General features: G+C 37.9%; 3 protein-coding genes across 14 annotated transcripts; 2 read left to right on the forward strand and 1 right to left on the reverse strand.

Moving 5' to 3' along the window:
* The first annotated feature begins 7,225 nt into the window (after window positions 1-7,225).
* Window positions 7,226-9,600, forward strand: LOC131334855 (dynamin-related protein 4C-like). The gene has a single exon (XM_058370148.1). The coding sequence runs from the start codon at window positions 7,298-7,300 to the stop codon at window positions 9,362-9,364; it is 2,067 nt and encodes a 688-aa protein (XP_058226131.1). The 5' UTR covers window positions 7,226-7,297; the 3' UTR covers window positions 9,365-9,600.
* Window positions 9,601-10,046: 446 nt separating this feature from the next.
* LOC131333143 (putative pentatricopeptide repeat-containing protein At5g47460) lies at window positions 10,047-12,181 on the forward strand. Its single transcript, XM_058367498.1, has one exon. It carries the CDS (start codon window positions 10,287-10,289, stop codon window positions 12,030-12,032), a length of 1,746 nt encoding a protein of 581 aa, XP_058223481.1. The 5' UTR covers window positions 10,047-10,286; the 3' UTR covers window positions 12,033-12,181.
* A 591-nt stretch (window positions 12,182-12,772) lies between these two features.
* Window positions 12,773-23,122, reverse strand: LOC131333144 (protein NONRESPONDING TO OXYLIPINS 2, mitochondrial-like). 12 transcript variants are annotated; one of them, XR_009201734.1, is made up of 6 exons: window positions 22,768-23,122; window positions 17,680-17,798; window positions 16,034-16,084; window positions 15,800-15,864; window positions 13,330-13,370; window positions 12,773-13,052 (listed from the first exon to the last, which is right to left on the reverse strand). XR_009201734.1 is itself a non-coding variant. In XM_058367502.1 (4 exons), the coding sequence occupies exons 1-3, from the start codon at window positions 22,938-22,940 to the stop codon at window positions 13,351-13,353; spliced, it is 312 nt and encodes a 103-aa protein (XP_058223485.1). In that variant the 5' UTR covers window positions 22,941-23,122; the 3' UTR covers window positions 12,773-13,052; window positions 13,330-13,350. The 12 variants fall into 12 exon arrangements, 3 of the variants coding, with proteins under 3 accessions (XP_058223485.1, XP_058223482.1, XP_058223483.1); XR_009201731.1 differs by having other exon boundaries at window positions 17,626-17,798; XR_009201735.1 differs by lacking the exon at window positions 13,330-13,370.

The raw sequence follows: 23,122 nt of genomic DNA on the forward strand, positions 1-23,122 counted from the left end.
ATCAAAAAAGTAAAAAAAAAATACTTTTACCTAAGTATTTTGAGAAATAACCATTTTTTAGCAAAAAAAAAAAGTGAATTTTTTTGTTATTGTCATTATTTGAATTTTTTTCGCATTTGTTAGTTTGTACCAAACTTTTGTGAGTTATTGATTCGTCTCGACCAGAGGAATCAAAAAAGTAAAAAAAAAATACTTTTACCTAAGTATTTTGAGAAATAACCATTTTTTAGCAAAAAAAAAGTGAATTTTTTTGTTAAAAAGTGGTTATTTCTCAAAATACTTGGTAAAAGTAAAAATAAATAAATAAATTCCTACTCCTCTCGTCGAAGTGAATCAATAACCCACAACAGTTTGGTGCGAAACTGACAAATGTGAAAAAAATTCAAATAAGGACAAAACTCGCAAGTTTATGTTAAGTTTAAGAGAACACATAATTCCAACCCTGGGAAGAAAAATGTGATGTGGACTTATTATTAATTAAGGGAATTGATTTTCATGCTCCCCTTTTTTAATTGTAATCATCTATCCATTGTGTTGGCAGTAGAGGGGACCGAAAAGAAAAAGTAAGAGCATGTCAGCCCACTGGGCTGAAGAAAAGCACAATAGAAGACAAGGAAAATAAGTATTTATGTATACTTTTTACACCATTTAATACACATTCACACACTAATTATTGTCAGTCTATTAGGCTGATTTTAAAATTTTCCTAAAGAAAAACAGAGAAAGTGGGAAGACCTCTTTAAAGGAGTCGTAATTCTCCTGCCCAAACATTTGTTAAGGGAAAAGAAAAGGTAAGAGTTGTTGTAAAATTAAAAAGATAAAGAACAACGGAACACAAAGATATATAATGAGATAGTTTCTTCCAGAACTATCGAGAAAGGAGTTATGGAAGTATTTCTCACAACCTTATTTTAACTCGTTTACATAGTATTCCTCTTGTAGTGGGGACCGAAAATAAAAAGTAAGAGTATGAATTAAGTTAGCACTGCAAAAAGTAGAGAAAGTGTGAAAGACCGCTTTAAAAAAGGGAGTCTGATTTTGTTCATTCTCATCAAATGAGGGTGAACATTACCGTCATTTTTATTGGTTCATTCAAACTTGTAGCTCCCAGCAGATTTAATCATGGTTAGCATTTAGAATCACAAAATAAGGAAAGGTTACAGAAAATCTACTCACCATAAACTCGTTGAAGATAGGTACTATTTAATCAAGAATAATGTGGATGCACACACTTTTTTTAGTGCTTTGTGTTTGTGGAACGTAATGTTGAATTACAATAGAACACAAAGATATATAATCAGGATAGTTTCTTCGAGAACTATAGAGAAATGAGTTATTGAAATATTTTTCACAATCTTACTTTAACTCATTTACAATAAATATTCTTCTAATTTTCCTGATGAATAAAATGGAGAACTGAGGCCCCTGTTTAAAAATGAAAGTTTTAGGCCCTTGTACAAAAACTTGAGAGGCTACAGTGTGAAGTGCAAGTAACGGGCAATTCACCGCTTGAACTCCGGACTGAGATTTGGTCCAGTTTCTCTTTTTTTTCAGTTCAGTTTAGTATTGAGTCATTTCACTCATTTGTAGGCTCTTTCTCTAGCTCCACAACAATTATCGGAACCGTTAACTTTTCAAAGCTCGTCGAAAATGTTCACTATGTTAGAAATCACGTCAATCAGGTGCCATTTCATATGATTTTGAAACGCATTTAGCTTCATATAATTGTGTTACATATGCTTGCAATCCAGTGTTTTGCACTTCTTTTTTATAAAAACTTAATGCATTTTCGAAATCATATAATAGTATCCGATCGACGTGATTTTTGACATGCTCAATGTTCTTGACAAGTTTTAAAAAGTGAGCGATTTAGATCATAACGGCCCAAAAATTGACCGGATTGGAGGGAAGGAAACTGGAGTGGATCGGAGTCCTTGAATTCCACCGCCCCTCACACTTTCTTTTCATTGCTAAGGTTCAAATCCAATGACATCCTTCATTGCTCCAATGACATCATTATCATGATGTCATCACGAGAATCATTCAATAAATAAAGTAAGGCAAATGCTACAAGGTGCCCTTGCGACATAAGTTTGAGTCACAAGTTTGGGGTCTTTTAAATGCTTTAATTACATTTTCTTATACTCATTCCAACATCTACTAATAATTACATTGAGAATATAAAACACTCTATTAAAAGAAATCAAACAATATTTTGAATGGCAAAAATGACCACATGACTCTTCTTATTCTTCCATGTTTAAGGTGAGAAAAACAATTATTGTTTTGGGGGAAAATCTAATCAGTTGACCATATGACTCTTCCCCTGGAAACTTTGCGCCAGTTTCTTTTCCATAAGAAACAATTCTCAAAAGTGTAGGTTCAGGTGGAGCATTATACATTCCTCTGAGTCTCTGACCACCTGTTTCAAAAGGGCAAAAAAAAATAGGGTGCTGATTTTGTCACTCTCTTTTTTGTTAACGCTATTTCCCTGTAAGTGTATTTTTAGTGTAAAAATACACTTACAGAGGAGTGACGTTAACAAAAAATAAAGTGACAAAATCATTTTCCAAAAAATAATACATACTCTGTGTTCGCTTGTTAATTCTCCTTTTTGAGGACAAATTATAAAGGTGAACTTTTTGTTATTTTCATTTTCATATCTTTGTTCTGAGTTATTTGGAAAGAATCGGGTAAAAGTGTCGAAGACAAGGTTCTGAATACCGTACCGGCTAGAGTACCGATTTTCTCACTAGTATGGTACGTATCGGTACCTGTGAGATACCGGGTACCGTTTCAGATTGATCGCTATTAGTTTTATTTTCCTACCTAAAAGAATTTATAGTATAATATACACTTTTTAAAACCAAAAAAAAAAATATTCCGGTATTTGTCCGATACCGTCTGGTATTAACCGGTATTGGCCGGTACTTGAAGAAAAAAATTAATTTAAAAGTAGTTCGGTATTGACCGGTATCTCCAGTACCGTCCGGTACCAACCGGTATTTGAACCGGAACGGAATTAGAGATGTAGGGTACCGGATATGGACGATACCGTTACGTACCGATCCGTACCGGCCGGTACGGTACGGGATTCATAACCTTGGTCGAAGAGATGAACAATTTAGTGAAAAGTACAGAATTCGGACAATGTTTTCTCAGTGAAGAGGAGGCTTTCGTTTTTTACAAAACCACTTCGAGCGACATAGGATTGAATCCTATATTTTGTGTGGAGTATTAGAAATTGGAGTTTTGGTCCTTCTTTTTTTTTTGTTATCTCACCTGAGTTTTGTACGGTTGTTATACAACTTTAATTTTTATTTTTGTTGTACGGTTGAATCCGGCGGCATTTGCCATCAAGCATTGATCGGACGGATTCTTGTGCGGTTATTTGCATTTGCCATTCCAGTGCCATTTGTACGTAGTTTATTTATTTGCATTTGCCATTTTTAAAAGGAAATTAAATGAGGATGGTATTGTCATTAAAAAAAGGTATTACAAACATTTATGGGTAGTTAAGAAAATAGTGGCGATAAATAATGATTTGTGAGTACCTATGAACACAATTCATGGGTTTAGGTATATTTATTGCACCTAAAGTATTGCTCTAGGGGCAACTATTTGCGGGACTGATAAAGTAAAAGTAGGAAAAAATGCGAAAGACCTCTTAAAAGGCGTGTCTGGTCCATGAAAATAAATTGGACCGTCCATTTAGGTAATTCGTGGGTCCATCCAAGTCTATTTTGATGATTTAAATCGTTCATAATTTAGAGCTTGTCAAAAATATTAGTCACATCAAAACTCAAGTTAATCAGATTCTATTGGTTTCAGAACACATAACAAGATTACAACACCTACACAAAACTCATTTAATCCGATTATTTCAAGATAAATGCATTCCAAAATTTCATCAATCCATACTCAATCAACTTGATTTTTGTTATAATCGATATCATTGATGAGCTCCAAACACATGAAGTATTCAGATTACCCAAACGGGCTCGAAAAGAAACTACAAATGGACTAACTGAATGGTCTGGTCTATTTTTACGGTCTGCCCAAATAATTGTAAGGGAAAAAAAAGAAGCAAGAGCATGAATACCGGTAGTAAAAGAAAGGCCTCGTTTGATAATTGTGTTAGATATGGTGGGATTAATAAGGAGATGGGATTAGAGTGAGATTCGTAAGGAGATAGAATTAGAGAGTGAGATTCGTAAGAAAATGGGATTAAGAATATCACATTTGTTTCACACACATAGGATATAATTGGAATAATGAAGTTTCAACATTGCCCTTGTGGATATCAATGAAGAATTGATCGATGAAGAAAATATGGGCAAAAAGGTCATTTTGCAGCCAAAGCTTTGGAAATGATTAGTAATACCAGGTAGGAGGTGGTATTGTTAATCCCATGAATTGGGAAGATTGATAATCCCATGTCCATCCTAATATCATCCCCTTTTGTGCAACCAAATAATGAGTTAGAGGTCCCACAGAATTAGCAATCATATCCCAACTTCTAACTCACTTATCAAACATGAGAAAATGTGGAAGACTTCGGAGTCCACTTTCTCCTGTTTTATGTTACCTTGATTTTGGAGAAGGGGACTTGAGAGGGGGTACTGGATTTTGAACTGGAATTAAATTGTTGAATTGTTGTAATGTTATTTGAACTGTGAAATCAGAAAGGTTACAAACACTTACGGAGTATTAGTTATTACATTCCATAACATTAATAATTAAGTATTGCACTTTGCATTTTTAGTTAGCAGTAGCATCATTTATTCATTTTATTTTTATGAAAGAAAATTCCTGGATAAAATCGTGACTGAACCCTGACTCATGATTCGGATTGGAATTGAACTGTGAAACTTTTGGATTAGGATTGAATTGCATATTCTAAAAATTGTGATACAAATTATAATTGGATTTATAGAAATCCGATCCAAACCGTAGACAGCCCTAATAATATGTAAAATGTATATTGATATTCGAATATCGGTCTTGTTATTGTCAGCCCACTGGCTGACGATAAATACGCTAGAAGACAAAAAAAACATGTATTTCTGTGCACTTTTTACACCCTTTAATATACATTCACACACTTACTATTGTCAGTCCATTGAGCTGATTTTAGAATTTTCCTTCGAATATTACCCGTGCCTACTATCTACTAGGGAGAGGTTGACAAGACCGTTTTATCATAAAAAAAGTAAAAGGGAATTGATTTTTTTTTTTGTTAATGTCACCCACATTCTTTCACAAAACAAATCATCTAGGCCCTATTTGATAACTTGATTCGGCCATGGGATTAGACTAATAGTCTCTTTGGACTATTAATTCCTTATTTGGTAACACAAATAACTCCGGATTGTGAATCCCATGGGATAAGGAAGCCGGACTTTAGGGGTATTAGTAATACCCATTGGGATTTGGTATTTATAGTCCAATTTCAATCCCTTCTCATTACCAGTTTCTTCTATCAATCTAATCTCATCTCAAACAAACATGATATTAATAATCTCATCATCTAATTCCATCTCAAACAAACATACTCATTATTAATCCTTTTTTATTATCAATTTCGATTTTAATTCCATCTCCTTACAAATCTCATTCATCTATCACTGTTATCAAACGGACCGCAATCAAGACACAAAGAAAAATGACATTAAAAACAAAAAAAAAGGCAAAATCACACCCCAAATAAAACAATTATATATGTCGTTGTGCGGAAGTGGAACCGTCCAACCAATAAAGTGGTTGGTTCCCTCCGTCCTCGTACATCTGCTTTTTTATTTTTTCTTTTGGTGGTCCCCTCCGTCCTCGTACATCTGCTTTTTCATTTGTTCCCTTTTTCTTTTGGTGGAACGTTCTTCCATTATTCCTCCTTCCTAACTTTTTTGTCTACTAGTAGTATTTTTTTCCGTATCTTTTAAATTTTTTTTTTTTTTAACTTCTCGTTGTAATTTTTGAAAAACATTCATTTATTTTGATGAGATAAATTAAAAAGGTATAAAAATATGAGTTTGTGTTGAAAAAACTCCATATAAAATGACACTTTAGAAAAAAGAGACAATTATTTGATGGTAATGTTTTACTTTTTACTTTTTCACTTTTGTTTTTGGTCATAATTAATTCAAAAGATAGGATGCGAATGTAACAAAAATCAAAAAATAAAAACACAAAACTCAAAAGGCAAAATGCCCTGTCTCGGCCAGCAACCGTTGGTTAAAGAAATTGGACCAAACCGTTTGGTGTGGTTTTTGGCCGAAATTTTAACCATGGTTTTGGTTATTGAATTTAAAAAGCGGTCAATTTCGTTTCAATTTCGATATTAGCCTATAACCGAACCGTAATATAACCACAACTGCACTGCAATATAATTAGAAAACTACCCTTATACGTTATGTTATTTTGTTGTCTTTGAACATTTGTTGTATTAGCTTGTTGCCTTTTGGATATTTTGTTGTTGGACAATGATTTTTAGTGTTTTCGAACCATTGGTGTAATAGTGTATTAGTTTGTTGACTTCCACAGATATTTCACTATTGAATATTTTGTATCTTTAAAACTCTATTAAAAATTTTGACCTCCGATTCGGTGAAAAAACATACTGAACCGAAAGCTGTGGTTTCGATTATGGTTTTGATAAAAAAATAAAAAAATAAAATAAAAACCGTCCATTGTGGACATGGTTTTGGTTTTAAAGTAATTGTTTCGGTTTAGGTTTTGCCAATAACTTTATCGAACTGCACCGTTGCCATTTTTAGATATGGCAGGGTAGGACTATCATGAATCAATGTTGTGAAAACACAAAATTAACCCCATTGTTGGAACCGGAAAGAGTTACACTTTAGGGGGAATCGATCCACAACTACTCATTTTTTATACTTTTTTTTTTCATATGAAGAACGAATGATGTGGGATTGGAGAGCCTGTAGTGACCTTCTCGTAGTGCTCAATATAGTGTAGTATTCAAATCGTTTATTTCGACAATTAATGTTTCTAATTATTTTGATAACTCTTACCGAGTTAAAGTTAATTTTGACTAGTAAGAATACGTCAGCAAATCTAAATTATCGATCGTGAAACGAACGGTCAAATGTTGCAGTTCAGGCTCCCCGATCCACCGATGTGATGTAACAATTTAATTCAAATCTAGTAAAAAGACTTGGAAAAAGTCACGCCAAAGGGCCCTTTAAATTATTGTGTACTAGACTTGGCATCCCTCAGTCCACTTCCAGTCTTCCACCAAGCGTCTTTCTCTCTCTCTCTTCTCCTTCTCTCTCTCTCAATGGGCTCGCATGGTAAACAACAGCAGCAGATAACCCATGAGGTGGACGAAGAAGGCCATCCAATAGCCAATTTTCATGCACAGCCACTCTCAGTAGTGGCTGAAGAAGGAGAAGAAACACATGTTCCCATTTCACCCCACCCGCCCCTGATGTTTGCCTTCAACGAGCGCATCCGACCTCTGCTCGACGCGGTCGACGAGCTGCGCCACCTCAAAGTGGCCCAAGAGGGCATCCAGCTCCCAACCATAGTGGTGGTTGGTGATCAATCATCCGGAAAATCAAGTGTGCTGGAGTCCCTAGCCGGCATAAGTCTCCCCCGCGGCCAAGGCATTTGCACCAGGGTTCCCCTGATCATGAGGCTTCAACAGCACCAAAATCCTCAACCGGAGCTCCACCTGGAGTACCAAGGCAAAACGGTCCCAACGGACGAAACCCAGATCGCGGAAGCCATTGTTTTGGCCACTGATGAGATTGCAGGCCGTGGGAAGGGAATATCACACACCCCATTAACTCTGGTTGTAAAGAAGAGAGGTGTTCCGGATCTTACTATGGTGGATCTCCCTGGGATCACTAGGGTGCCTGTTCATGGCCAACCGGAGGATATATATGAGCAGATATCTGGGATTATTATGGAGTATATAACACCAGAAGAGAGTATAATACTAAATGTTTTATCTGCTTCTGTTGATTTCCCTACTTGTGAATCAATTAGGATGTCTCAGCGTGTCGACAAGAACGGTGAGAGGACTCTAGCTGTGGTTACTAAAGCTGATAAAGCACCTGAAGGTTTGCTTGAGAAGGTTACTGCTGATGATGTGAACATTGGGCTCGGTTATGTTTGCGTGAGGAATCGGATTGGGGACGAGTCCTATGAGCAAGCCCGCATGGAAGAAGCCTCTCTGTTTCAAAATCATCCTCTGTTATCAAGGATTGATGAGTCCATGGTTGGGATACCAGTTCTTGCTCAGAAGCTGGTACAGATACAGGGTACAATTATCTCAAAATGTTTGCCGGATATTGTGCGAAAGATAAATGACAAGCTGAATTCCAATGTATCAGAGTTGAGCAAAATGCCACAGAATGTATCTTCAGTTGCTGAAGCAATGACGGTGTTTATGAGGATCATTGGTTCATCCAAAGACTGTTTGAGAAAAATACTCTTGAGAGGAGAGTTTGATGAATACCCAGAAGACAAAACAATGCATTGCACCGCTCGGTTGTTTGAAATGCTGAACCAGTTCGCCGATGAGCTTCAAAAGAGTGCAGAAAATAAGTCCACTGAGAACTTTCTTGTGGATGAGATGAGGATCCTAGATGAAGCCAAAAGAATTGAGCTCCCCAACTTCCTCCCTCGCACTGCCTTTCTTGTAATCCTCCAGAAAAAGGTCGAGCAGATATCCAATGCGCCAATTGATTTCATGGAGAAAGTGTGGAACTACATTGAAACTGTGGTTACAACTGTTTTTACAAAACATTGCGAAAATTACCCTCAACTCCAATCGGCTACGAGAAGGGCGATCCATAGTCTGCTGGCAAAGATGAAAGCTAAGTCTTTTGATAGAGTAATGGAGTTTGTAGAGATGGAGAAGCAAACAGATTATACGTGTAGTCCGGATTACATGTCAGACTGGGGTAAACTTATGGCTCAACAGAATAATTGCATAGAGCGCATAAATAGTCCCTACTACTCAGAGATAACGATTGAAGGTTTCGGGAATATACAGATTGGGCATCTTCGCGGTCTTTCAAATGTTAGAGAGCAGGCGTTTGACATGAAAATGAGGATCACTGCATATTGGAAGGTTGTTCTGAAAAGGTTAGTCGATAGCTTGGCTCTGCACTTGCAGCTACATGTTCGGAACTTGGTTGATCGCCACATGGAACCAGAGATTGTCAACGAGCTAATGGGATCTCAAGGGGGCGGTCCAGGTGCAATTCAAAGGATGCTTGAAGAGTCTCCATCAGCTGCAAAAAAGCGCGAGAGGCTGAACAAGAGTATCAAGTTGCTTAAGGACTCCAAGGAAGTCGTGGCTCGGATCATGGATAGGATCGCTTTCGATAATTAAAGCTCAAACTCTCTTTCTTAGCGTCTTGTTTCTCGACGCTGTTTGGTTTATGTTGTTGGTCACTGGTCAGTCAGTTTGTTTGTGTTGCTTTTGTTTTTCTCCTTGGCTAGTCGTGTTTATGTCTGTCGTTTTGTGTCGTTGGCACTAGGTGATCCTGCTTCCTAAGCTGTCTATGATCTATAAGAAAGACTTGTCATGAATTTTACTATGAAGGCCTTTTGGGTATTATTATTATATATGTTGCTGCAGCTTGGTATGCTTAGTTTGATTTGTTTTCATTTTTGTTGAGCATCATTTCAGATGAGATTCATTTGGAATTCTGTCCAACTTTCCAATGGAAATTTCGATAAAGCACTAAGAGCCCTTTGGATTGTGAAAAAGGAAGAGAAAAGAAATTATTGTGGTTTCTTACCTGTTCTTTCTTTCTCACGATTTTTTTCATCTCTTTTAATTATCTAAATACAGTAACTGAAATGATTCCCCCTTTCATGCCATCCAAAAGGGGTATAACACTTTTAATTGAAGGATGGCTGATCTTGAGGAATACAAACCAATTCTTGAACTTCTAGTGCACATATAGTTATGGGAGTTTTGAGTCGTGGGTTCCCTTGAAAAAGTGGACATTTTAACAACGTTGGCCTTGTATTTCAAGCTCCGGGATTCGCTCCTCTTGGCGCAAGTCCATTTGGGTTTTTATTGCTTTAAATGGTCCTGCTAGTGACCGGTGTGAATGACCTAGACATTTGTTGAGATGCGCACCAAAAAGATTATTATTAATTTTGGAACATCTCATGTATGAAGAGGTAAGGCCGTATTCGGTTCTTGGATTTGTGCACGGATTTGTGAATATAAATTTGGGCGTAATGCATTGCATTGGAGGTACAGATGAATATTAGTCCCATAATGTTTTTATTGTTTAAATATGTTCATATCTCTCTTCAAGGGAGTCAAGAATTACTTGCAAAAACAGAAGCAGCCGCATTATCTCCTGGTGTCAAGCTACTTCAGCACAGAAAGTGATGGCTTCAAATCGTGGTCCAGAATCATTTCAGGCCTTACCCATAATAGTCCCAACTCCGAAATGGCCTTGGTTGGTGCTTCAGAAATGCTCAACTCTGGTATCAAACCCAATGGCTACGTTCTGGTGCACCTGATCCGATCATCCACGAAAACTGGTTTCCATTCTTACGGAGTTCAACTTCACGGCTACGCCCTGCGAGCTGGGTTTGTACCCAATGTATTCATCTCCACTTCCCTCGTCAATTTTTATGTGAAATTTGATTCATTGGGTGATGCCCACAAAGTGTTTGATGAAATTCCTCAACCAAGTGAAGTTTCTTGGAATTCGTTGATCTCTGGCTACGTGCATTCTGGGCAGTTTCGGAGTGCATTGGATTTGTTTCTTCAATTGGACAGGTCTGAGATTTGTGCAGATTCGTTCTCTTTTTCGGCCGCTTTATCGGTGTGTGGCCAACTAAGCTTGCTGCAGTTGGGGAAATTGATTCACTCCAAAGTTGTGAAAGTTGGTGTGGAATGTAGCGTCATCATCGCAAATTGCTTAATTGACATGTATGGGAAATGTGGGTCTGTTCAAGAAGCGATTTGGGTGTTCGACGAAATTGATGACAAGGACATCATTTCTTGGAATTCAGCGATTGCAGCAAGTGCTAGGAACCGAAAACTTGAACAAGCAGTCAGATTTTTGCATCAGATGCCAATTCCTGATACGATCTCATACAATGAAGTGATTAACGGCTTCGCACAGTTTGGAAACATCGACGCTGCCATTCACATACTATCACGTATGCCGAACTCCAATTCATCTTCTTGGAATGCAATAATAACAGGATATGTCAACCGCAACCAAGCACGAGAAGCCCTGGCTTTCTTCAGTAGTATGCATTCGAATGACATAGAAATGGATCAATTCACATTTTCGATCATATTAAGTGGCATTGCTAGCCTCTCTAGTCTTACATGGGGTGTTTTGATCCATTGTTGCACGATAAAGTGTGGTTTGGATGCATCCATTGTTGTTGGGAGTGCTCTAATTGATATGTACTTCAAATGTGGACAGGTAGAAGATGCCGAACAATTTTTTGAATCATTACCCAGAAAAAATTTGGTAACGTGGAACGCATTGGTATCAGGGTTTGCTCACAATGGTGATTCGGCCAAGGTGATTGAGCTCTATGAGCAGTTGAAAATGGTAAAAGATCTTAAACCAGATGGAATCACTTTCCTCAATGTCTTATCTGCGTGTTGGCATAATCGAACTCCATATGAGGTTGCAAACCATTACTTTGAATCGATGATCAAGAATTATGGGATTGACGCGACACCTGAGCACTGTGCTTCGATGATTAGGCTAATGGGACAATGGGGAGAGGTGTGGAGGGGAGAGAGGATGATATGTGAACTAGGGTTTGGATCGTGTGGGTTGGTGTGGAGAGCTTTGCTTGGTGCTTGTGGAGCTTGTGGGGATCTGAAAGTTGCAGAGTTAGCTGCTGCTAAGGTGATTGAATTGGAAGGGGATAAGGAGTTTGTTTATGTTATGATGTCCAATATTTATGCAACTTATGGAGAATGGGGTGGTGTGAGTGTAGTTAGAGAGGTGATGAGGCAGAGAAATGTGAGAAAAGAAGTTGGTTGTAGCTGGATTGAATAGATAATTTGGTAGTAACAAGTTGAATTATGTTGCAATGGATTGATGATGTAATTGGCAAGCAAGGAATTTCTCTGTGCGACTTAAAGCTATTGAGAGCATATTTTTGTAATTGGCAAGCTATTTTTTTCCTATTGAGGGCATACTGATATTGTCTGATGGCTTTCACTTTCGACATTTCTAATCGTTATTACAAAATTAGTGGACGAAAAGTATGGCACAACTTCCAGATTGGAACATACCCCTCTTGCAAGAAGTGAGTTCGACAACCGTTGAAGATGTAAGTTTCTTTCTTTGGCTGACGTTCTGGAGTTATCAGACTTGCTAAAAGCTGATGGATAATCCTAGCAGACCATCTTTTCTTTGCTAGTCAGAAAGGGTAAAAGAGAGTGTGACCAACTATAATGACCACTCGTGAGCATGACTATCAGGACTCTAAACCCGCGGTGAACCCATTAGCTGTAGGTCTCCACCAACCTACCAAAGGCTGGTCACAGCTGGGCCAGCAGAGTTACAAGGCATTGTCTGCCCGCCTTGTATCTTCAACCTCTTGAACCCAAACCCTGTGGGGGTAGGTTGTTTACCACTAAGCTACAACCTCATTAGTAATTCTAGCAGACATTAACTAAAAATTCGACGCTCTAATTGCTTTGATCTCATATCGAACACTAAAATAGGACAAGGGATGCGGGATCATGAGAACATAAAATAACGCCACACCAAAAAAAAAAAAAAGCAACTACGAGTGTAGAACAATTGACAGCCGTTAAATCTCATGTAAAAATAATAGGCAAAGTTTTTCTTCAACACTAATTTCCACACGATCACTTCCATCTGAGTTTGTGCGGACCAAAATAGTTACCAGGTATGGAAAAACCTCAAAGCAATTCTCCTAAATTATAAGTTTGCCGGGATGAATTACAAAACCTTGCTTTTCCATATCCAATCACAAGGAGATTTTTTTTCCCCTCATAGCGCCAGTCTCTGCTAACTGTAGTCACCTCGGAACTGATTGACCAAGCTCTAATTCAACAAACAGCAAAAGGGAACATAGTATCAGAAACCAATAATGTAGAACACTCCAATAGATAAACATTAACCATCTTGTTGAAAGCTTAACAGCGTTAATAACAAGACTTGACACCAAAACAAAATCACAGAGGAAGATGAAGTAAAACCCCAACCCCATTTTAATGTAAAACGATTTTGTTTCGAATAGATTGTAACAAATGGCTACATTATCAATATCACGACATCAATGATCGATGAGTTCTGTGAGAGAAAAGATGACAGCGCCCACCTCCAGAAAAGGCACAATGTCTCACGTTCCATCACTTTCATCTGGAAAAGGAGCAGGCTAGTTACTAATGGTAGTCATCTTAAATATATGTGATCTCTCAATGCATTCAAATCAAAATAGATGTCAAGGAAATCTGGTTTTATAATACAATCATTCCATCTTCACCCCAGACCTTCATGTTCTGATTAAGATGGCCTATCAGCATCTAAATGAAGGGAAGAATTTTTAAAGTGACTTGCCACTAGAAAAAAGTGAACAAGGGTGAGAAAATGACACAAGATTACCATACAACATAAATTAAGGCTTTATAAGGAAGTTCAATGATAGAACACATAACCCCCGCATAGTGGTGGAAGAAGTTCGAAATTCCGGAAAAAGAAGAAAGTAACATGGGGAAGGGAGGCCTGGAAGAAAGAAAGTAGGAATCTTTCGAGGTCTGGATTTAAACATGACGAGTGTTCACACTTGCCACCATCAGATACATCTGCGACAGGAATCAGAAGTTTCTTCTGATTCAAAATTAACGAGGTGCCATCGTGCAACGAGCAAACAGTACGGACGACAAAGCCTTGGTTGAGCGTAATGCTACCTCTTCTGAATGTGATTTGTTTATGTGAATTTTAAAATGGTCTCTAAGTGGAACACTGAACACGTATCAAAATAATTTGGTTCGGTTGAATGCAAGTTAACCACGAAGTTAAGAAAATTTTAAAACCGTATGTCTGATTTAATAGTCAACTCATGTGATTAGCTGCAAAAGCGACGCACATATATGGATTAAAAGGCTTACTTAGGCGTGCATAGTGTCCCCCATATGCATGATGTGGACTATTTGGAGGGAAAGGAATATGACTTTTGATTGATGTCCAAATGGCTAATTAGAGACCTAAGTTGGCTTTACTTAGAGCATTAGCGTTTTGGATCACGGGGGAATTTTGTCTCTCCTTTAGGTTCGTAGACTTCTCAGTATTGTAACACTTTGGGAAGGACTTAATTCCATCCCTTTTGTACGTTCCTCCTTGTTATGTAATTGGGTGACACCCCCTTGGTGTCCATTTAATGATACTCTTTTTACTAGTAAAGAATAATAATTATTCTAGACCAAAGGTACACGATCTCACATGAAGTATAATATAGGCAAACAAGCTTCTCAATGCATCACGAATATAACCTTTCTAATTCCTCCAGTAGACTCCTCAAAATGCAGAAAGCCACACGTAAGGTATGTTTCCATTCAAAGTTAGCATCACAAATTGTTCTCATAAAAAAAGAAAAAGAGAAATGGTACGCAACAGGAAATTAAAACATGAATTTGTCCATGAAATGTACGTGGCAACCAAGTTAACTTTTATTTTCCCACGGTCAATGATGTCTGGATCAGCTTACGCACACCTCAATTAATTTCCTCTCTGGTCCTGTCAAAGCAGGCCATTCACGCCAGGAATAGAAATTCCCAAAAAATTACTTTCTTGCGTCCTAACCACCAGAATCGAATCCTAGTCAATTATGCGGGAAGCAAACCCACCAACCAAACGGACTAACCCTTGGGGCTCTGAAAGTCAACTCAGATGACAATATATAGCTTAGTTGCCCACTTACTATTAAGTCTTGTAAAAATTGAAAACAACCTTGTATTGTCAAAAAAAATTAACTCGTAAAAAATAAAAAGACATAAAAGCTTGTATGTCAAAAAAAAGTAAGTGGGCAACCAAGATTGGGGTCAGGCTTGGGTTGGGCAACCCAAACATCGGGACCGAACCTACCATGATCTATATATTGTCGTCCGAGTTAACTTCCATAGCCCCAAGGGTTAGTCCGTTTGGTTGGTAGGTTTGCTCTCCACACAATTGAGTTCGATTCTTGGGGTCAGGATGCAAGAGAGTAATTTTTGGTTCTAGTCCCGGCATGAATGTCCTGCCTTTGACCAGACCGGAAAGGAAATTAATTGAGATGTATGTAACCCAAACACCCCAAAAAGTCGAAAACAAAGAGTTAACTTACGTAGCCAATTTTTGGACCAAATGTTTGGCGCCGAACGGAGAAAGGAGGGAAAATTGAAGAAATAAAAGAAAAGGTAAAAGAAATGGAAAAGGAGCAAAGGCCCCACACGCATGGATGCCACGTACATTTCATGGACAAATTCATGTTTTCATTTCCTGTTGCCTACCATTTCTGAAAGAAAAATCAAGGGTCCAATCAAGCTCAAAAATGAAGAGCTAAACAGTACCATGATGCAATACCATGAATCAGAAATCAGACAAGTAAAGATTACAATTGCAAGACTCTGGTTAAATTTATTCCACAAAAGCAAAATGATCCATACGTTTCACATTGAAGGAGCTGTGGATAAATTTGGAAAATTTGGGAGGATCAATGCAATAACGATTGAGTGAAAAATGTTTAATGTTTCCCACTTTAAAGTTCTCCGCAATAATTATATATTTTTAAACTCTTAACAGAACAGTCATACTTGAGAACTGGCAGGTGTCGTAAATATCGCAGTATATCCCTTTTAAGCACTGGATACTCATGTGCCTGCAGGAACCAAATATTCCAGTCAGATACCCAAGGGACGCACTTCTCCAAGAACATTGCCAATTTGTCACAGGGGAGGTTCTTAAAGTGATTGGATAAAAGGAAGATCTAACAAAGAGAGCAGTCAACAAACCGAAATTAGTGTCCCAGAAGCATCAGATGTTCTAACCTTACGTGATCAGAAGAATCACATGTTTCTAAGTTCTTACTCCAAGCCCACCTACAGTGCCTCAAAAGCATTAGATGTTTTTAACGTTTTCAGATCTGGGGCATCATATGTTTGACTTCAACTTCAATTATCTTAGGGAAGGAAATTTTTAGGTTCAAACTTCAACGTACAGGGAGCAAAAACAAAACCAGAAATGGCTGTCAAACACATGAGCAGGCGTCAAATTGGATAAACCTTAGTGGAACTTGGTCAAAATATGACCCAGATCATGGTTGAACTCCTGGAAAACAATCAAATTGGACATGCAATAAATTGGTTAGGATAACCGGGCTCACAAGTTGACTAATGTCTTTCTGCCCTGTGTGTCTCTCCTCCACCACACACCACACATGACATCTGTTAGTACATATGCACCAATGGGCAATCCTAGAGGATATTTGATTTTTATGGTTATGGTTACAAAAATCTTAGTAGATTTAGTTTTTATTTTAGCATTTCGCTTGATCTTAAATCCTTGGGAATATTGTTAGAGACCGTCTTACCTTTTATCTTTTTGTTACCATTTGAAAGAGCCCATTTAACGGACACTACCGATGGCGTTTCAATTAATTTTTGGAATGAATTTAATTATATTTTAGAATTGGTGCGGATGCCATAAACTTCCTTGGGTACAGCCGTACAGGAATGCCTAGGGTTCCTCCTCAGGCTCGAGGAAACCAAGGGTTCCTTAGGCATGGGGATTACTAAGGTTTTCTTTCTTAATCTTCTTCTTCATCGTCATCCACATGCATATCTACAAACATCAAATGCATTTACATGCATATGATGTTTAAGTGTACATAACCGCTTAAAACATGTGACACCTTTAAGCCACTGGAACTAATATGCTTCAGCCAAAACCCAAAATAAGAAAAAGTTAATGAACAATGTGATAACATTATTGATCAGTGACCACAATAACATAGTTCACCCTCGAGTACAATATTATTTCTTCACCTAAAGGCTAAAGGACTTGAAAGAAGATGATTTCAGATCATTGACAACATTTATAGCACATCTTACCCGTGGTACACAAATATTGTGAGATTAGTTCTGAAAAGTACTGCATTCTTGCAGGATTTTCAACTAATTTTTCTATCTCAAGGGTGCAGGGTATAATAGATTCACCAAATATTTCTCCATTTTTTGAGGGACCATGAAACCAATCGGTTGGCTTGATTCTAATGACTAGTTATGCGACTTAATGTAACGTCTGTCAAACTTATCATCTTTTCCATTTAATGCTTCAAAATGCTTGGATGAGCAGAAGTGGCTATAAAATTATTGGCCCACTGAAAACCAGGTACATAGGTCCGTGGTTTCCTAACACCAACTTTAACTACGAGCTGCAGTCAAGTAGTTTTGGAATCACTCCAGAGTCCAGATACACTAGAAAATCCTAGGTAAATGTTGTGGTCGAGCATTCGAATTGTGCACAGAAGTAAATTAAATGTCAGATGCACAGACGAAAAAAAATCAAATTAAAGGATGTAAACTGAACACTCAAGGCACAATAATAAGCTTTCATGTAAATGGAGAAGCATCAAACTCACATTCAACTAACAAATATATATACTAGAGGCCGGGAGAGGTACGGCAGAGTGTACCCTGTGAAAGAGCTTTGGAACTCCTCGAAGTTATGCTCAGCCGCGATGTCATCCTGGCTGCAGCAACTGCACTGTGAAGAGGCAACAAAGATTGCACGCATCCAAGCTCTGATGGACATCTATTAACCACAGTAATCTACAAATCAGCAATTCTGCTCCAACCACCAGAATATCACAAGTCTAAAACATATTTTCAGTTTCAATTTCCTTCATGTGAACTTGAAATTATCGTGATTAAATTTGAGACAAAATAAGAGGCAGGAGGGTAGACTTTTCAATCGACTGGCCATGCCATATCATGGTAGAATTTACAAATATATAACTCTAAGGGTACCAGGTACGTACATAATTACAACCACATTTGGGGCAGACACGGCTATTCTGGGATAGGGAATACAAAACCATACCCGCCCCAAAACCATATCGAGGTTCTTTAAGTTCTGTCATACCAGCAAGACCACTACTATTGGGAAAATATTCGGTGAAAATATGCATCCATGTAGGTGGGGATGGTATCCATCCAGTGGTGGACACAGGAAGTTCACAACGAGGGGGCCAAATGCAACATTACAATAGTCTAAAGCAATCACTCGAGCATAAATCACGGTCATATTTATAATAGAGCACACCACATTGAAACGTAACGTTAGTTATGAGGGGCTTCTCAAAATTTGGTAACTAGGATCAATAGAGCAAACATGGTTTTTTTCTTATTCAATGCAACATAAAATCTTGATGTTTCATGTCAATGTGATCCAAATTCCATATGAGACAAAATCGAAGCAAGACAACAATAGTTTTTGATCCATTGTGTAAATCTGATCAAACTTTTCCTTTCAATCGAGGCACCAAAAAATGAGGCAATTCATATTTTGAATCCAACTGTGTGATATAGAGCCAGGGCGTTACATCATAGGTCCCTTGAATAAATTTGATCCAGCAACCAAAATTTAATTATTGTAGTCAATAGCCTTGCTACTAGAAATTGCGAATTTGTGGCCACTAAATATTTTGGTCCGAAGTCTCATTGACCAACTCAGCTGGTATGGCGGTACCATCACTAGTTTTTCCCCATTTCCAATATTGAAGCCACTTTATTTAGGGTCCTTTTACTCAATGTAATGCATATTTAGCAAGTGGTCTCAAACTCAATAGGATCCTAAAGCTAATCTGGCTTGAATAATGGAAAGGTCTGCAAATACATAGTCGTAAAGCTATAGAATCCTCCCCTTGTGTGGGTATTGACGGTCTTGCCAATGCTACAAATTACTAGATTGTCTAAGCCTTAAACGATGCTTTCAACGACCTTTTACTCTGAGCCATTGATTGCAGGTATCGAAGATGAATTCAATTCGGGGAAGACATTGGGAATGGGGATGAATATTTTGCAGTTGTCGCAAGGCCTTTATGTATATGGAGGTACACTATATATACCGCACACCCCCCCCCCCGCCCCATCCACTATGGACACTACGTTGAGGGGGCTCAAAGCATCATGTTGCCTATTATTCCTGTTTGAATGTATCACGGTCTCTGTACAAAATCAAAAGCATTTACCTTCTAAAAATGGGCAAATCTACCATAGTCCAGTAGCAACCTCTCAAGCATAAATTAGGGTCTTTTTTAATACAGTACGCCTCATTTCTTTTTAGGCTCTGTGATATGTCACATTTTTTCAAGCGACTAACCGCAATTCCGGCTCCTATCACCCATCAAGCAAACACAATCGTTTTCTCAATCGATGCAACATCTAATTTAGAACAACGTAAATTTTATCCAAATTCTATCGGAGGAAATATAGACTTGTGGCAGCATTAGTTTGGATACCGTGAAGAATTTTTCCTTTTACTTGAGGCATCCAAGAATTGAGGTGTTCAAGCATCCAACTCAATGCTAATCAGCAACGAGTGGAGAGGGGGACCACGCTCGGATAATAGATTAAGGTGACAATTAGTTAATTTCGGACAATCTGTAAGACTGTAACACGAGGCAATATATATTTTCAAACCACCAAGCTTATATAGACTCGAGGCATCATATCATCATTAGTCTCTCAAATTGAATCTATAGCCATCAAAATTTTTGTGGCAACCACTAGTCCTTTTCTAGAAACACATATTATTAGGTAGCCATTTGTCTAAACTAGAAACTACATATTTTGGTTAGAAGTATCATTGCTTGAAACGGTTGGAATTAAAATATCCAAATAATTCAATCCCTACAAAATCTCAAAATCAATAATAGCAATCTCTATAAAAGACCAAAGGTAGTTGCTTGCAAGAATAAATGCATAATTAGTGTCCTTTCAAAGAATAGCAAGACAGAACCCTCCCAAAAGGAAAACGACATGTCTGTCAAGTAAATATCTTTCCGGAATCTTTTTGACACGACACATTTTTCATTGACGGAGTTATCAAAGTTCTGATGACGAATCAAATACAAACAGCCATTTTTCTATTTGAAGCTTCGTATAATGTCAGATCCATCATGTAAATTGGATCCAAATACAATCTCAGGCAACATAGAATCAAGGCAACATCAGTTTTGGAAGGTTTTTTTTAGATTGAGGCATTGTAATACCACGGCAATACATATTTTGAATCCAACACTATAGAGTCAAGGCATCATATCATATATTCATATGTCCTCAAATGAAGCGTCTCCAACAACCAGAAATCTCACTAGTCAGTAGCCTTGTTAGTAGGAATCACAATTTTGTGACCAGTAGCCTACTACTTGGAACTACTCCCTCCGTCCCAAAATAAATGTCCGTTCTGCAAAACGAGAACTTAAAAATAATACAAATTTTCCAAGAAAAAATCAAACCTTTTTTCAACAATATTTACTAGATATCCAAGAGTTCTTTCAAGTTATGAAAAAAGTTAGGAATTTTTTCCTGTAGAAAATGTACTTTTTTTTAAGTTCTCGTTTTGCGGACCGAACATTTGGGACGGAGGTAGTACATAATTTGGAGCCTCATTAACACACTTAAAACCATCACTACTTTTTTCCCTACATCAATATAGAAGCCAACACCTTCACTAAAGAGTCTTTTAGTTCTTTTTCCGCAATTTTGGCCATTGGCCTCAAACCTACCACGAGCCACACTTATTATTCCCGATGTGGCAATTAATCTATATGCTACTTGGAGCAATCTCTTAATAATTACTTTAACATACGTAAAACAACAGTAACTTGAAGTATCCACGTATCATGAAACTTCTTTTTCACGGTTTCACCAATTACAATGCCGAGTCATGAAACTCCTTTTTCACCAATTATAATCATAAATTATAAAAACCATCAGTATGAAAAGAAAAAAAATCCAAATCATTTGACATCTACCAAATGTGCAGCTCTCAAAACAAGAACGTGTAAATAGTCTAAGGCAATCACTCGAGCATAAACAACAATCATTGTTATGACAGAGCAAGCCACATTTTCTTTAATGGTCTTTTTGAAACACGTGTTATGAGGGGCTTCTAAAAAATTTGGTACCTAGGATCAACAAAGCAAACATGGTCCTTTTCTTATTCAATGAAACATAAAATCTTGTGATCCAAATTATATCTGAGACAAAATAGAAGCGAGACAACAATAGTTTTCTATCCAATGTGTAAATTTGATCCAAAATCGAGGCACCAAAAAATCGAGGCAATACATATTTTGAATCCAACCGAAGGATATAGGGCCATGGTATTATATAATAGGTCCCTTAATAATGTCCAGCAACCAAAATTTATGCTAAATATAGGGCCATGGCATTATACAATAGCCTCAGTACTAGGAATCGTGAATTTTTTTCCTCTAAAAATTTTGGTCCGTGGTGCCATAACCAACTCAGACAGTACGGAGGTCTCATCACTAGTTTTCCCCATTTCCAATATCAAAGACCATTTTATTTAGGGTCCTTTTATTAATTGTAATGCATATTTAGCCAATGGTCTCAAACTCAATAGGATCCTAAAGCTAATCTGGCCTGAATAATGGAAAGGTCGGCAAAGGCATAGTCCTAAAGCTAAAGAATCCTCCCCTCATGTAGGTATTGGCAGTCGTTCCAATGCTCTTACCTGGTCTCCAATGAAAATGAACACGGGGAGAATAAGAACGAGTCACCAACAGCAAAGTCGTATAAAGTTCTTCTAATGGTAATATTCACGACTCACTAACTCGTAAATGACCCATATTTCTATTGTAAGACTCTTCCGTTCTCACCATTACTCTTCTTGTATACAGTGCACGCGCACATCCAACTGATTAGGAACGCAAAGGAATTGTCTCAATAAATAATGCTCATTCAATCTTGCATGCTGCATCAGTAAAATCTCCAACAATATACAACAAGTCGATGATCACGCGTCCATATACATATCTAAACACTAACATAAATATGCGTGATATGGCTATCTATTCTAATATATAGAGGGAGAACCCATCTTTGGTGTCCTCTTCTTCTTCTTTTTTATAAGATTGAGTATGCTTTAATATTCCGATAATGCCCCTCTGCCAAATCATTAATGCATCACTTGTAACTTGACATTTGCGCCTCGGGGCAAAAGATTAAACGATAAAAACCACCTTATCATAACCACTACCCACTATGCAAAACAATCCTAAAAGTGTACGTACACAGTGTGTCCCAACCTTCTAGTCGCAGTCCCACGGGGTGCAATAAAGGGACCCGGGCCTGCACACCTCCAAATACTAATTTGTAGGTAGGTTAGGAAAAATTCTATAGGATTAGCCCTTGCAAGTCCTTTGAGGTGAAAAAAAACCTTAAAAAATCTATATATTTGGAGTAAAAATTCTCAAAATTTCAAGTTATCAATCATTTTTTAGGTTGCATGTATAAAATTAAACAGTGACTGTGATATACACATAATATCGTCCCTTCCTCGGACCTCACGAGTAACAATATATACGTATAAAATATATTTTTATTGTAACCCCATAGACACAAATCCTGCGTCTGCCATTGCTTCTAGTACAGAGAGAGAGAGAGAGAGAGAGAGAGAGAGAGAGAGAGAGAGAGAGAGAGAGAGAGAGAGAGAGAGAGAGAGAGAGAGATTGACAACGGAAGGGCGTAACCTGGACAAGGAGAGACGGCGAAGTGGTGAGGAAGTGGATCTAGCCGGGAGGGGAAACTTGGAGGAAGCAGATCCGTCGACGGAAGCCGAATTGGTTCGGAAATTGGATTTAATGGCGGATTTGAGGGACGAAACCGATGCTCTGTTGATGAATCTGTTGCACCTTGAAGCCATCTGATCAGAAGGAGAGCCGAGAGAAAGAATCTTCCGAGTGAAAGCGAAGAACGAATTTGGCGTTGTCTGGTCTTGCAGATTTTTCACTGTAACAGCGAACTGGATAGGGGTTTAGGGTTTAGTTCTTCCATTTTGTTGTTCTTTAGGGTTTTAACAGTTTGCCCCCTAGCTGTTTCAAAGAC

Source organism: Rhododendron vialii, chromosome 7a (genome assembly GCF_030253575.1).
Source record: "Rhododendron vialii isolate Sample 1 chromosome 7a, ASM3025357v1".
NCBI classification, from domain to species: Eukaryota; Viridiplantae; Streptophyta; class Magnoliopsida; order Ericales; family Ericaceae; genus Rhododendron; species Rhododendron vialii.